The sequence below is a fragment of the Eptesicus fuscus genome, chromosome 15 (assembly GCF_027574615.1).
Source record: "Eptesicus fuscus isolate TK198812 chromosome 15, DD_ASM_mEF_20220401, whole genome shotgun sequence".
NCBI classification, from domain to species: domain Eukaryota; kingdom Metazoa; phylum Chordata; class Mammalia; order Chiroptera; family Vespertilionidae; genus Eptesicus; species Eptesicus fuscus.
The window spans coordinates 4,930,983-4,945,300 of NC_072487.1; the positions used below are offsets into that span (position 1 = coordinate 4,930,983).

Here is a 14,318-nt window from a genome sequence, read left to right on the forward strand (position 1 = left end):
TGTAGCCTTCTAGGCCCCGGGTCATACATTGGCTCCCCTCCTATGTGAAGCTTTAATATCCCTTCTTTTCTCTGTCATCACCGCCTTCTACCGTTAGTATTCTCACAAGCTGAGACTTTGCTCTTTGGCCCTTGTGGGGCCCTCTGCTCATTTTCTCACAGATTCTCTTTCCCTAGCCAGGCTGGACTTCCTGGTAGGTTACCTGGTAGGTTACCTTGAACTGGTTGTACCAACATCACTCGTAATCTTGCTCCTTCTTCCATCTCATCTGCTCAGCAAAGCCCTCTACCCTAGGTAGGTGCTATAGTCAGCAGCCACTCATCTTGAGAAGCACATGGCTGAACAAATGGATGCCATACAAATTTATGGTCTAAGTTAAAGAAGGACCTAAATAAATGGAGAGAGGTACTATATTCATGGATCAAAAGATTGTTGTTATGTAGATTCACTACATCTTAATAAAAATCCCAGCAAGCTTTGATGTTTCTTTCTCTCTCCCTCTCTGAAATCAATACAAATATATTTAAAAAGATAAAAAAAGCCCATTCATTAAAAAAAATAAATAAATAAGTTGAGAGGACTACTGTAGTTTTGTCAACTTTTAATTGCTCTAAATATGAATATTAGAAGTAAAAAGGAACTCACTATTTACCATCATTTTATAGGACACTTCAGTCCTAAAAGAGGCACAGTTTAGAAGATAACTCCAGAGTGTAGTTGCCCAGTGTACATTCTGTCTGCAGGTTTGGATGGTGGCCTGACTGCTTACCTGCTCCTCTGTCAAATGGGGACATTCAGAGTGCACCCCATGGCGGTTTTTGTGAGGATTAAATGAAGTGGTACATGCCGAGATCAGTGTCTGACACAGCACTCGGAAATATTAGAACATCCCCCCAGGAGAGGAACACAACCACAGGACACTACAGGCCCAGTTGTAAGTGGACATCCCTGCCGGAGGGGCCCCAGCCCCATCTGCCTTTCCATCAGGCCTGCAGGTGCTCCTTGCCTGGATAGTGTGATGAGAACCTATTTTTGCTCAGTTTTAATACATTAAATACTTTAAGTTTTCTGTGAAATACTTCAGTATATCTGCATAACAGTTCCCATCTGTAGAGCGGTTGTCACATTTGGCATTATTTGTGATTAGCTGCATTTTAGCAGCCTTTTCATAGCTTTATTTAGGCAAATATATGTAAGATATTGATACCGGTTATAACTTTTCAAGAATCTCAAAGGCATGGCTGTGGTGATTAAAGGTTTTCCTTACTTTTGACTCTTTAGTAGAAAATACTGGGCCTCAGGACATGGTCAGGGATTTGGAAACTGGAGGAACCCTTTGCACAGCTCCTTGGGTTGGTCTGTACACCAGCGCTGGAGGCCAGGTTTGGAGCAGCGATGCTGCTGTGTCAACATGTGTGTCTTACCCACGAGTGAATAGTGACCAAGTCAGGTGTCCCTTTCCTTCCCTGAAATTGCCCAAACACAGAGTATTTACAATCTTCACACTTGGCTATTTTCTGAGTGAAAGTGAAGTGGATCAGGATCTTCTGCTTTAGTGGTGACATTACGTGAAGCTTGTGTGGTGTTTCCTTGCATGTCATGAGCGGCCGAGAGAGTTTGGGAGCAGCCGCACCCGTAGCCTCAGAATCACGGTTTTGCCTGCATTTTCCGTTAGCACACTAACTCCCGTACGGACTGAGTGACCGAGTGGATTTTAGAGATAAGCCACAGGTACTGCACAGAATCAGCATGGGGAAGACTGAGAGTGACTGATGTTCATGCTTTGGCATTCTGTGCTGTCCTTATCGTCCCATAACTTCATATTGAGTAGTTAATCTTAAGATGATAAGACATTAAACCAGTATGATGCTTGCAGAAATGCATATGATTTACACATAACATTTATATGAAGTTAGGATGCAACTGGGAGAGGTCATCAAGGTTGTTTTTTTCCACTTAGTTAAAATTTATTTCAGACTAATCAAAATTGCAGTACTGCATTTTCTTATAATATACAAATACTTCATATAAAACTTTTTGAAAATCTAGAAACAATTACCTAATCCCTAACAACACACTATAGAAGTTTTAAAGGCAAACTAAAATACCAATGAACTTTGACATAAATATGAGGACATAATTAGCAGTAAGATAATTGATATATACTATTCAAACAAAACAAAACAAATCTTTCTTTACACTTTGCATGTTTAAGTTTGCTTCATTCTTTCAATTCTTTGGGTTTCTAACGTTACATTTTCCAAAAATTTTTATAAAGAAAATATTTTAAGTCACAAACTATACTAGTATTGTCCACTATGTACTAATATGACATAAAGTAAAATATAGTCCAATCAAATACACCCATGTTTCCTCTCCAGCATGAGTTCTAGACAACTTTTAAAATGTACTTTATAAATACTTTTACTAACGTCGGATCGCTAATTCACTTATGCAGATTGAGGGGAAATGCTCCATAATGAATTATCGTCACTTCTGAAGGCACCTCCTCCTTACCTCAGCTCTTACACACATCTGGTGAGCAGCGAGGCAGCTTTTTTCAGGGATTTAATTTGTGCCTTTAGTTTCCTGAATATTCAAGGATTTTAATTTCTGCCAATATAAAGGGGAAAATATTTTAGTTGCCAAAAATTATGTATTCTGTAGAGATGAAATAAGTAAAACTTTATACCTTTTCCCAGGCTACCAGCACTGTTTAGCCTGCCATTAAGATATATGTGTGCACACATCTACAACAGAGTTTAAACTGGGTCTTATTAAATGGTTTCCTGGGTGTATGTGGAGCGATAGCTAACTTTTGTATTAAGAAACTGGTATTCATCGAAGTCATGTGGCAAAGCTGATGCTGACCTTCTTTTCCTAAAGAGCAACACCAGATGTGCTTGCTGGTCTCTGTTCACAGAGTGACAGGCGTGGGACGGTGCAGACAGGTTCAGACTCCTGTCAGCACACAGGTGTAAGGTTTAAAGGCCAAAAGAACTGAAGTTAAAAAAAATTTTGGAACAAGAATGTATTCTTTAAAAGAGAGGAAAACTATTTTCCAACACAAAATTATAACATACAGATTTTTTAAATACTCCTTTTCAAAAAAAAGTATTTTTATTGATTTTAGAGAGAGAGAGGGAGAGGGAGAGAGAGAAACATGGATGAGGGAAATATGGATCAGTTGCCTCCTGCATGCTCCCTGCTGGTATGTGCCCTGACCAGGAATCAAACCCGGGACCTCTCAGTGCATGGAATGAAGCTCAGCAGGTCAGGGCAAAAATACTCCTTTATTTGTCTTAAAACAACAACAAAATGTTCTGGGGTTTTGAAACCACTTAGAATTTGAACAGGCTCTATAAAATAATGAACCTCATCAAAGAAATGACTAATTAAAATAAAATTTCACAGGTCATCATGTCTGTATACAATATGCATGATATAACAGAAATGCAATAGTTGGATTTTCCCTGAAGTCTATAATAAACCACCAAGTCTGTTGAATGTTTTTCCTTCTGTGAGCCAGCACATGCTATAGATGTGCAGACCTGGCATTTACTGGGGAAGTGAGCGCTTATCTCTGATGGGGGACCTGCCATTTTATCAGAGACATTTCATCTCCATTGTACAAAAGTTATGAACCTGTCAAATTATCCTTTCTAGTGATACATTTTTGACAGCTTAGGAGAGTTTTTAATCAACATATCACCTGAAAGAGAATCTTGGATTTTAATGGAATCCTTTGCCACTGTGGCATGGTGGGTGTAATTTGATTGAAATATAATATGGTAACTACTTTGTACTATTTAAATTAATTCAGTTTCAGACATTCTTATAATGTAGATGTTTGTTAGCTCCCCTTGAATTGTTCACCCCTTGAATTGCTGAAGTGATGGGTGGAAATCGGAGGGACTCTAAGGAATCAGAGGTTACCTCTGTCTGTGGGAGCTGGCACTGGCCGCAGTGAAGTCTGCTGTGGCTTGTGTGGTCGGACTTCTAAGGATTCTCGTGGCGTGCCTGTAGTGTGGGCCCAACCGGTGCTCATACAGCTCAGGTTATTTCCACCCAGCCTGGCACTGTGGCTATGTGGCCATGCCAGCCACTGCTCAGCGGTTATCCCTGCTGCCCCGCTGCTTGGAGACAGGAGAGGCCCACAGTGGCTAGGGCAGAAGTGTGGCAGGTATCCGGGCAGGCCTGGGAGGGTGGCTGGCCAGGTGACTGCAGGCAATGTGCCCAGGGCCTCTGCTCTAACCCAGTCCTGGGTCTCCGGGGGGCTCAGAACTAAATACAAAGTAGCGGCTGTCAAGACCGGCCAAAGGAATAGGGGATCGTTACGGATGGCAGCGTGTGGCCTGCTGGCTCAGGGATGCTGACAGAGGTAAGGCCTGCGGAGGCCAAGCCCAGGTGGACCTGCCCTCGTTAAGTGCTTTCCACATCATTCCCACCTCTTCCATGGGAGACAGCAGTGCACATTTTTCAGTAGGAAATAGGATATTGGGGGAAAGATGATACCAAAGTGAAAATCTGTCACATGAGGGGATATTTTGTGTGGAGGCAGTTAGCGTAAATTTCCACACAGACATTATCTATTTATTATTTAATTATCCTGCCTGGAAGCTAAGGGATTAATTTATACAAGTGTGGGGGAGATCTTTTCCAGCTCCAAAATTTTATTTCTTTACTTGTAAAACAAGTGACTAACAATTACTGAATTGCTACAAAGTATCATAAAAAGACAATTAGATCTTAAACATTTGCTTCTTAATTAAACAGAATTTATGTGTCCTTGGAGATAGAAAGTACAGATGTCTTCAAGTTTAATTTAGGTATGTAGCAATATAAACTTTTGAGCTAAAATAAAAAACCTCAATACTGCTCAAAAAAAAAAAAAAAAGAGAAAAGAAAAAGGGAGAAGAAACGGGGCTCCAGTTAAAATATTTTGAAGCCTGTCTTGAAGCATCCAGCACTTCATTTATTTGGTGTTAATTTTGTTTTTATGAATAGACAAGGCCAGGTTACTGTAACTGTCATGTGCACTTGCTGCTATAACAGGATAAGGCTGATGCTATTCTCCAGTGTCTTTGGGAAGATTTAGCAACGTAAGGTGATAGCCCTTTTTGTGGGCCAACATATCTCATTGTGGGTTTTTTTCTAGTCAAGTATGTAGATAAATACCCACGTATAGGGTGTGTGTGTGTGTGTGTGTATGGATATAGAGAGACATTCTTTAAGGTGGCCAGGATTATTAGGGTTTTTGCTTTCCCCATTGAATTGGTCCTGATGACACTCTGTTTTCTAACAGGAATGCGTGATTTCCCTCACATACACCATGGCATGGTGTTTAAAGAAAATACAAATGAAAAGTTAGCAGGAGTGTCAAAATTTTAATAAACTGGATGTTTGTAAACATATCCATATTAAAATGTACCAGGAATCTTACTAAATGGAATTCTATGGTCAGTTGTTTGGGTAAAGCTTAGTGCCATCTGAATTTTAGAAGTCATCTCCTGTGCTTTCTTCATGTTCAGTGAAGCCTTCCAAGTCTGCCTGTGGTGCTGCGTGCTGTCACTTGTGCTCTCCTGGGGCTGATTGGGGGGAGGGGCCACTCTAATCACCATCGGGGTCTGCCCTGAGTCCAGGGAATACTGGAGTTCACCCTGAGTCAGATTTGGAAGGCTATGTTAGGAATGAAGCAGGAAGGGTGAGGGGTGAGTGGGTATGAGGGAAGAGTCTGGGCCATGGGAAATGGTAAAGGATGCGGGTTTACGGTAGTCTTAAATACTCAGAAGGATTTGGGGCCCTTTAATTGTAGGATCTGTTCACCTCAAGGCTCTTTTAGCCAGTGTTATGGGATGTGGGTAGTGAAGACAAGGATGTCTGCAGGCGCAAAAGCAGCACACTGTCATTTTCATTTGAGGTCCGTGGGACAGCGAGGGGCTGCCCATGCGTCCATGGTGTCCTGGTGTCAGAATACCCCTAGGAGAGTCTGCTTGCGTCACCTCAATAGCTCCCTCCCCACTCCCCCCCCCCCCCCCCCCCGGAGGAAGGCCTTTTCATATTTTGGCCTTTTTATATCTAGCAGATTCTGTTGTTACCATGTTAATTGTCATTTTTTTGTCCTGTGTATAAAATCCTTCTAAAATGATCAACCATTCCAGTATCATATACAGCTTAGTTAGGTAATCCTAGGCTTTTAGAGTGCCAGCAGGCACGCAAGGGCAGTCAGCCCCCACTGCACTTAGAGTGTCAGGCATCCCGGTCCCTGTCTCCGTCCCTATGGTGTGCACTCACTGAGGGGAAAATGCCGAGTTCTGCGGAGTGGAGGCCACTCGGGATTTCTGTCCTGACTCCCCACTCCTGGGGCTGCCACCAGGCTCTCCTACCTGCCCTGCTGTGGAACTGTTAAACACTCTGAAGGTGGGAGTGGTTAGAACTTCGTGCCTTCAGACTGGCTGGAATGCGCTGTTCCAGGGACTTCCTCACCGCGGGGCAGGTGTGTGCCAGAGGTTTTTCACCTTTACGTGGGAGGACTTGGGTTTCTAGGAAGGCTTCTGACCCACAGGCATGGCAGTGGCCCTCTGCAGTCCATTGTGTGGGGTTTACCTTCCTAAGAGAGTAGAGAGCTGCTCAAACACGTGAAACATTGTTTCCGGTTGGAATTATTGGAATTAATTGCTTTTTTTAAAAAAGGAAATTGAATGTACTCCTGTGCATCTGAAAATTTACATAATAACTTGAAAGTGTAAGTATCTATTTTCCCAGAGGTTTCTTCTATTCCATTTGATTAGGCTGAGTTTTTCTATTTTTCTCCTCCCTCCCTTTTCCTTTTGGTGTCTTAAAACAACACACATTTCTATAGGTCACAGTCTTAAACAACACATTTCTATAGGTCACAGTCTTAAACAACACACGTTTCTATAGGTCACAGTCTTAAACAACACACATTTCTATAGGTCACAGTCTTAAACAACACATTTCTATAGGTCACAGTCTTAAACAACACACGTTTCTATAGGTCACAGTCTTAAACAACACACATTTCTATAGGTCACAGTCTTAAACAACACATGTTTCTATAGGTCACAGTCTTAAACAACACACGTTTCTATAGGTCACAGTCTTAAACAACACACGTTTCTATAGGTCCCAGTTCTACCGTACATGTCACAAGTCCAACACGGGTCTCACTGAGCTAAAGTCAGGATGTCGGCAGGGCCACATTCCCTTGGAGGCTCAGGAGAGTGTTTCTGCCTTTTCTGGCTGCAGAGGCCGCTGCACACTGTGGCCCTTCTTCCACTCTCAAAACCAGCAGCAGCGGGGGCGGGGGTCCTCATATTTCATCTGGGAAACGGGCCTTTGTGCTTCCCTTTTTGCATTGGAGGACTCTGTGATGCCGTTAAGCCCATCTGAGCAATTCAAGGTAACAGGCTGGGCCTGAGGTCATCTGGCTGCCACGGAACACACCACATTCACACGGGAGTGGCAGGAGTGCACAGCTCTGGAGACTCAAAGCCTTTATTTTATGTATTTATTTATTTGTTATGATATGTGCTATAATTTTTTAAAAATAATGATTTATTGTTGAAATTATTACGTATGTCCCCCCTTTTCCCCCTATTGACCTTTCCAGCCCACCCCCACGCCCCCTCCCCCACCCCAGGCCGTCAGCACCCTATTGTCTGTGTCCATGAGTTATGCATATATGCATTCAAGGTTTTGGTTCATACCTCCCACCTTTCCTCTGAGATTCTGCACTCTGTTGATCCACTCTGTTCATCAGTTTATTTGTTACTTAGATTCCACATATGCGTGCGAGCATGTGATACTTGTCTTTCTCTGACTGACTTATTTCACTTAGCGTGATACTCTCCAGGTCCCTCCATGTTGTCTCAAAGGGTAAGAGATTCTTCTTTTTTACTGCTGCATAGTATTCCGTGGTATAAATGTACCACAGCTTTTTTATCCACTGTCTACTGATGGGCACTTGGGCTGTTTCCAAATCTTAGCTATTATAAATTGTGCTGTATGAACATAGGAGTACATATATTCTTTCTGATTGGTGCTTTGGGTTTCTTAGGATATATTCCTAGAAGTGGGATCACTGGGTCAAATGGCAGATTCATATTTAATTTTTTGAGGAAATTTCATACTGTTTTTCCATAATGGCAGCACCAGTCTGCATTCCCACCAGCAGTGTACTAGGGTTCCCTTTTCTCCACATCCTTACCAGCCCTTGTCATTTGTTGATGGTAGCCATTCTGACAGGTGTGAGATGGTACCTCATTGTCGTTTTGATTTGCATCTCTTGTATGATTAGTGACTTTGAGCATGTTTTCATATGTCTCGTGGCCTTCTGTATGTCCTCTTTGGAGACGTGTCTATTTAAGTCCTTTGCCCATTTTTTAATTGGGTTGTTTGTCTTCTTTTTGTTAAATTGTATGAATTCCTTATAGTTTTTGGATATTAACCCTTTATCAGATGTATCATTTCCAAATATGTTCTCCAATACAGAGGTCTTTCTTTTTGCTGCGGTGACTTGGCAGCTGTGGTTCTCGGGTGACGCACCTGGAACCACAGAGGAGGGAGCCCGCGGGATTCTGGGGTGCGTCACTTGAGAACTGCCCTCTCGCAATCCAGGACCCCTCAGGGAATGTCGGAGAGCCGGTTCGGCCGATCCCTGCAGGCCAAGCTGAGGGACTTCACCGGTGTACTAATTTGTGCACTGGACCTCTAGTTTGGTGTATAAAAAAGCCATTGATTTTTGGGTGTTGATTTTGTATTCTGCTACATTGCCAAATTCATTTAAATCTAGTAGTTTTTTGGTGGAGTCTTTAGGGTTTTCTATGTACAATATCATGTCATTTGTGAATAATGAGAGTTTTAATTCCTCCTTTCTAATTTGGATGCCTTTTATTTCTTTCTGTATGATTGCTGTGGCTAGGACTTCCAGTACTATGTTGAATAAGTTTGGTGAAAGTGGACATCCCTGTCTTGTTGCTGTTCTTGGGGAGAAATGCTTTTAGTTTTTGCCCATTGAATATGATGTTGGCTGTAGATTTGTCATATATGGCCTTTATCATGTGTAGATATGCTCCCTCTATTCCCACTTTGCTGAGAATTTTTATCAAAAATGGGTGTTGCATTTTGTCAAATGCCTTTTCTGCATCTATTAATATGATCATGTGATTTTTGTCTTTCAGTTTGTTTATGTGATGTATCATGTTTATTGATTTGTGAATATTGTACCAGCCTTGCATCCCAGGAATAACTCCCACTTGATCATGGTGTATGATTTTTTAAAATATATTGCTGGATGCGATTTGCTAATATTTTGTTGAGGATTTTAGCATCTATGTTCATCAGGGATATTGGCCTGTAATTCTCTTTCTTTATAGTGTCTTTATCTGGTTTTGCAATTAGAATAATTCTGGCCTCATCAAAAGAGTTTGCAAATGTTCCTTCCTCTTGGATTAGGCCCAAAGCCTTTAGATCCTTTTGCCTCTTCTTTATCTTTATGCTCTTCATGATTAAATGGGAAATAAAGACATCATTTCATGCTATCATTCAATTTGGGTTTTTTTAATTTCTGGAAATAAAGTTAGTACCTGTTTCATCTTTGTTCCTGAGAACAACACAAGGGCATAGCTATAATTATATCTCTGTTTACTTACCTTTTCCTGGTATCAACTATTCTGAGACAATAAAATACTCCTATACTTTATTCCAAAAGTCTTTTATCAGATATATCCCTCAGCAGGAAGGGATACTGGCTTCCTCCCTTGTCTTTCTGCTGTGGACTTGGGCGCGTGGGACTGTTGCCTGGCACAGCCTCCTGCTGGCTGGCATTGAAAGAAAGGAAGCATCTGTGGCCCAGGGCTTCTCATGGCTGTGGGGCTCAGAGTCTCAAGCCTGGAGCTGATCATGAGCACGTCACAGACCTGGTCTCAGAAGTAATGAAAGGCTGTCAGATGCTGCTGAACCTAACCGGGCTGCATTTCAATAACTGTAAGGGAGACCCAGGGCTTGAACCTCAGAGGACCAGAGTCTTGTGGCCAAGTGTTCACAGATTGGTAATAATTGGGTCCTTGGAAGGAAACAACACCTGGAGTTTCTGGGCCCTGTGTTTGGAATTAGGCTGTTGACATTTGTGCTTGTTTTCTCAGGTCCGGGCCCACCAGCTGGTCTTGCCGCCATGTGACGTGGTGATCAAGGCTGTGGCTGACTATGTCCGCAACATCCAGGACACCTCGGACTTGGATGCCATAGCTAAAGATGTTTTCCAGCATTCTCAGGTAGAAATGCAGGCTCCGGGGCAGCGCTTTGCACAGTGGTGTGTGCCAGGTTTGGAAGGGGCTTGAGAAGCACCACTGGTGTGTCCAGGACCGGCTGTCAGGCCTCCGTGCCAGCCCTCCCAGCTGGCTCCTCTGGCCTGCACTGAAGAGGGATTGAGGGAGATGAGTGTTGAGGTCTCTGTTGCTCCTAGAGTCTCCATCATAACTTGATAGGATTTCTACTAAGAAGGCAGACATATCCAGTGGGTCAAGTGGAATTGTGAATCTCTGATTTGTCCTTCCCTTCAGTTGATGGTCAGGGATTTTGTCTTCCTTTTGTGGGAAGTAAAGAATTTGAGGCATCGGGGTTAGTAAAAGAGTTGAAGTTTGTGTGATTTCTGTCTGCTCCCTAAAGATCTAAAACAGCTGTCCCACTTGCTGGCATGGAAAGTAAAATTTCTGGCAGCACCAGGGACTGACCAAGAAGTTGAGGGCTACATAGCAGAACCCAGGGCTCCGGCTGCTGCTTCAGGTTCTGTGTTAACTGCCTTGCTCTCTTGATTTTCCTTGAAGATTTTAATGTCGTTCTAAACTCTTAATCTAGCTTGGAAGGCTACAGATATTTTATACATGTACTGAATTATAAAAATATGTTGAAACACATGACCCGTGGCATGCTAATTTACACAGGTTTCCTATGTTTATTTTAGTCTAGAACAGATGACAAAGTTATTCGATTTAAGAGAGCAATTGGATATTATTCAGCGACTAGTAAGCCTGTGGCATTTCACCCACCACACTACTTAGGTAAGTAAATCAAGGCCTTTATGATGGATGCTGACCATGCGGTAACCAAGGAGATTTAAATATTTACCTGATAACCTTATAGGCTCCTTTTGAGAGGGGATCTCTGCAGTTATATAAATAAATGTAGCCGAGCTTCCTGGGCAGACTCAGTAGTGATCCCTGAAAGTACAGAGGAGCAAGAGGAAACCCAGAGCCTTATGGAAGTGGAGGAGAAAAGTAGGGCCCTGAGGACCAAGGTTGCAGATGGTGGTGATGCTGAAGTCTCTGTGTCCCCTCGGTGTCCTCTTGCAGAGTGTGTTGAGGACATAGAAGACCAGATGCTTTCACGAATGCATGGATGTGTGTCTCCTCTTTTGTTGTCTTTTCATTTCTTCTTTTTTTTTAAAGGACCAAATTTAACTCAGAGATTTAAAATTGGGGATAAACACAGTTATAAGCTGTTTGCCGAAGCCTGTTGGTAGTGACTATCTCCTGAGAGGTTGTAAAGTAATAGTCCCTTCCAGAGTCAGACTGCCTTTCTTGGGGTGCAGAGCAGTAAAGCTATGAATTGTGCTGCCGATGGTTGTTCCGGTGTGCTCACGGCATATACAAGAGATGGCATGTTCCTGACACTGCCAGAGGAATAAGACTTTTTACTGGTTTCAGAAGATTGATCCCACGGTTGAAAATGTCCCTAATACTTGTCCTTTATGTTCGTTTGCTCCTTCAAGCACAACGTTAGTACTGTGTGCTATGTAATTTGAGCACAGAGATAAAAGGCAAGTGCTAGCTGTTGATGGCTGTCTCTATGGGTGGGTGATGGACAAGTGAGTATGGATGGTCCTGATGCTGCAGGATCAAGGAGGTGGGGGCAGTGGGGACAGGCCATATCCTCTGCTGGTTCATTTTCCTGTTGGGACTGTGGTTGTCACAGAGACCTCCTTATGGAACGGGGCTCACTCTCCTGTTAGGCTTTCCCTCAGCCCCCGCCATTATTCATATTCTTCCCTGCAGCCAGAGTAATGTTTAAAAATGTATTGGTCCATGCTTTCCCATCTCATCTACAACAAACTCCCAACTGCCACGTGCTTCCCCATAGTCTGACTCCCATTGCCCTCTGCCCCTCACGCTTGAGGCCCTGGCTTCATTTCTGCCTGGAATGTGCCACACTGGCTCCAGTTCTAGGGCCTCTGCACTGGCTGTGGGCCTAGAGCTCTCTCTCCCGGACTGGCTATCCTTGAGCTATTCTAGTATCTGAGATCTAGGTTTCACTGTCACTTCTCCGGGTCTTTCATCTATATCAGTCCATCAGGCCAACATCATGCCACCTAACTTGAATTCTCACACCTACTTCCACCCCTAATTATTTCAACTTTGGGGGAGCCAGGGTCTTACCTGTCACCTTCACTCTTGTACCTGCAGTGGGCAACTATTTGACTGAATGACTTAATTCATGAAAAGTTGTTGAATCTGGAGAGTGAAATGATTGAATGTAATTTAGGGTTGCTCTTGGAGAGGGGGTTTGGGGTGTTGGAAGGAGGTACACTTGATACCATGTATTACTTTACTTTAGTTAAGGAAGACATGATGGAGACAGATTGTGGTATCCTTGTTTTACTCCAGGCATAGGGGATGTTCAGTAGATGCTGGTGAGACAGGTGAGAGGCTGTGGGCATCTTGATTCCTCCCCTCAGCCCCAGGTATCCTGTTTTAAGGTGGGATACTTATGTAACTATGAAAAAGAAAGTATATGTAAATAGGTACTTAATGAATGCTTGTTACTGTCACTGTTACTCTTGTAGGAAGAATGGTAGAAAAGGCAGTGAATGATTAATGTTGAATGAATGGTCAAAGCCTGAAGGGAGCAGCCCATAGGACATATTTAGTACTTTCTGTATCTAAGTGATATCTGGTCCTCCTGTGGCAGTTTTGGTTAAGCAATCATTGTTGTGTACTTGGGACTAGAACACTTATGCAAGAGGAGGAAATTAGGAGAAAAGGGGTAGAGACACTTAACATTTGGCATTGATATGAGTTGATAGATGAGTTTAAATTAGTTTTAAATTTGAGCTTCTTAAAAAATATGTAATGTTCTATAAAGTGCTTTCATATTTTTATTAAATCATTAAATGACATTTCAGTGTAAGTATTTTATAGATGAAGTTGCCACTCCTGAATTCACTTTCACTTTTTAGTGTTTTTTGGAGAACAGAAGTATAAGTGGTAAAGAATCTGGAGTGTTTAGAGTAACATTTGTAGGCAGGTTAATGTAGGCAATAAGTGCCTGTAAATCCTTCTATAAAGCATTTCCTGAGGCTTCTGACTGTTGTAGAAATCTGAATTGTACTGAGGGACTCACAAAGCTCCAGCACAGAACCACGGAGGGCAGGGCATGGGGCAGGGTGGAATTAAGGGTGGCTTGTGTGTGTTCTGGAGTGTCAGGATGAGATTGGAGAGAGGATGGGACAATATTCAGAGGAAAGGGCAGTATTCAAGTCACGTACACACAATTTGAAGTCAGCAGAAATGGATTCATGTAAAAATCGCCTTTGTTGGTTTTCTTTTGATAAGTAGATAGAAACAAAAGTAATCTGGAGATCCAGTGCTCCTTGGTTTTTCCTGTGCTAATAGGGTCCCACTGTGGAGCTAAGCAACAGTGAGGACTGAGATGGAAATCGAGAGTCCAGAAGCTACATGGACTTGGGGGAAATGCTTTCTTGGCATCCTAAGTTAGAACCCAAGACCTATTTTTCCATACAGATCTATACTAATAACTAGAAGCCCGGTGCACGAAATTCGTGCATGGAGGGGGGTTGTCCCTCAGCCCAGCCTGTACCCTCTCCAATCTGGGACCCCTCAAGGGATGTCTGACTGCCCGTTTTGGGCAGTCGGACATCCCTCTCACAATCCAGGACTGCTGGCTCCCAACTGCTTGCCTGCCTGCCTTCCTGATTGCCCTTAACCGCTTCTGCCTGCCAGCCTGATCACCCCCTAACCACTCTGCTGCCAGCCTGTTTGCCTCCAACTTCCCTCCTCTGCCGGCCTGGTTACCCCTAACTGCCCTCTCCTGCAGGGTTGATCACCTCCAACTGCCCTCCCTTGCAGGCCTGGTCCTTCTCAACTGCCCTCCCTTGCAGGCCAGGTGCCTCCCAACTGCCCTCTCCTGCTGGCCATCTTGTGGTGGCCCTCTTGTGTCCACATGGGGGCAGCTATATTGTGTGTTGCAGTGATGATCAATCTGCATAGTACTCTTTTATT

The 14,318-nt window shown here is 43.2% G+C and overlaps 1 protein-coding gene across 3 annotated transcripts in view; it reads left to right on the plus strand.

The window, feature by feature from the left end:
- The window catches only part of FAM120A (family with sequence similarity 120A), a 110,082-nt gene that overhangs the window by 28,951 nt on the left and 66,813 nt on the right, over window positions 1–14,318 (plus strand). For all 3 annotated transcript variants that reach the window (XM_054727058.1, XM_054727056.1, XM_054727057.1), the window contains exons 4-5: window positions 10,167–10,295; window positions 10,985–11,081. In XM_054727058.1, the coding sequence (XP_054583033.1) occupies window positions 10,167–10,295; window positions 10,985–11,081 (226 nt within the window). The remainder of the gene's footprint in view (window positions 1–10,166; window positions 10,296–10,984; window positions 11,082–14,318) is intronic.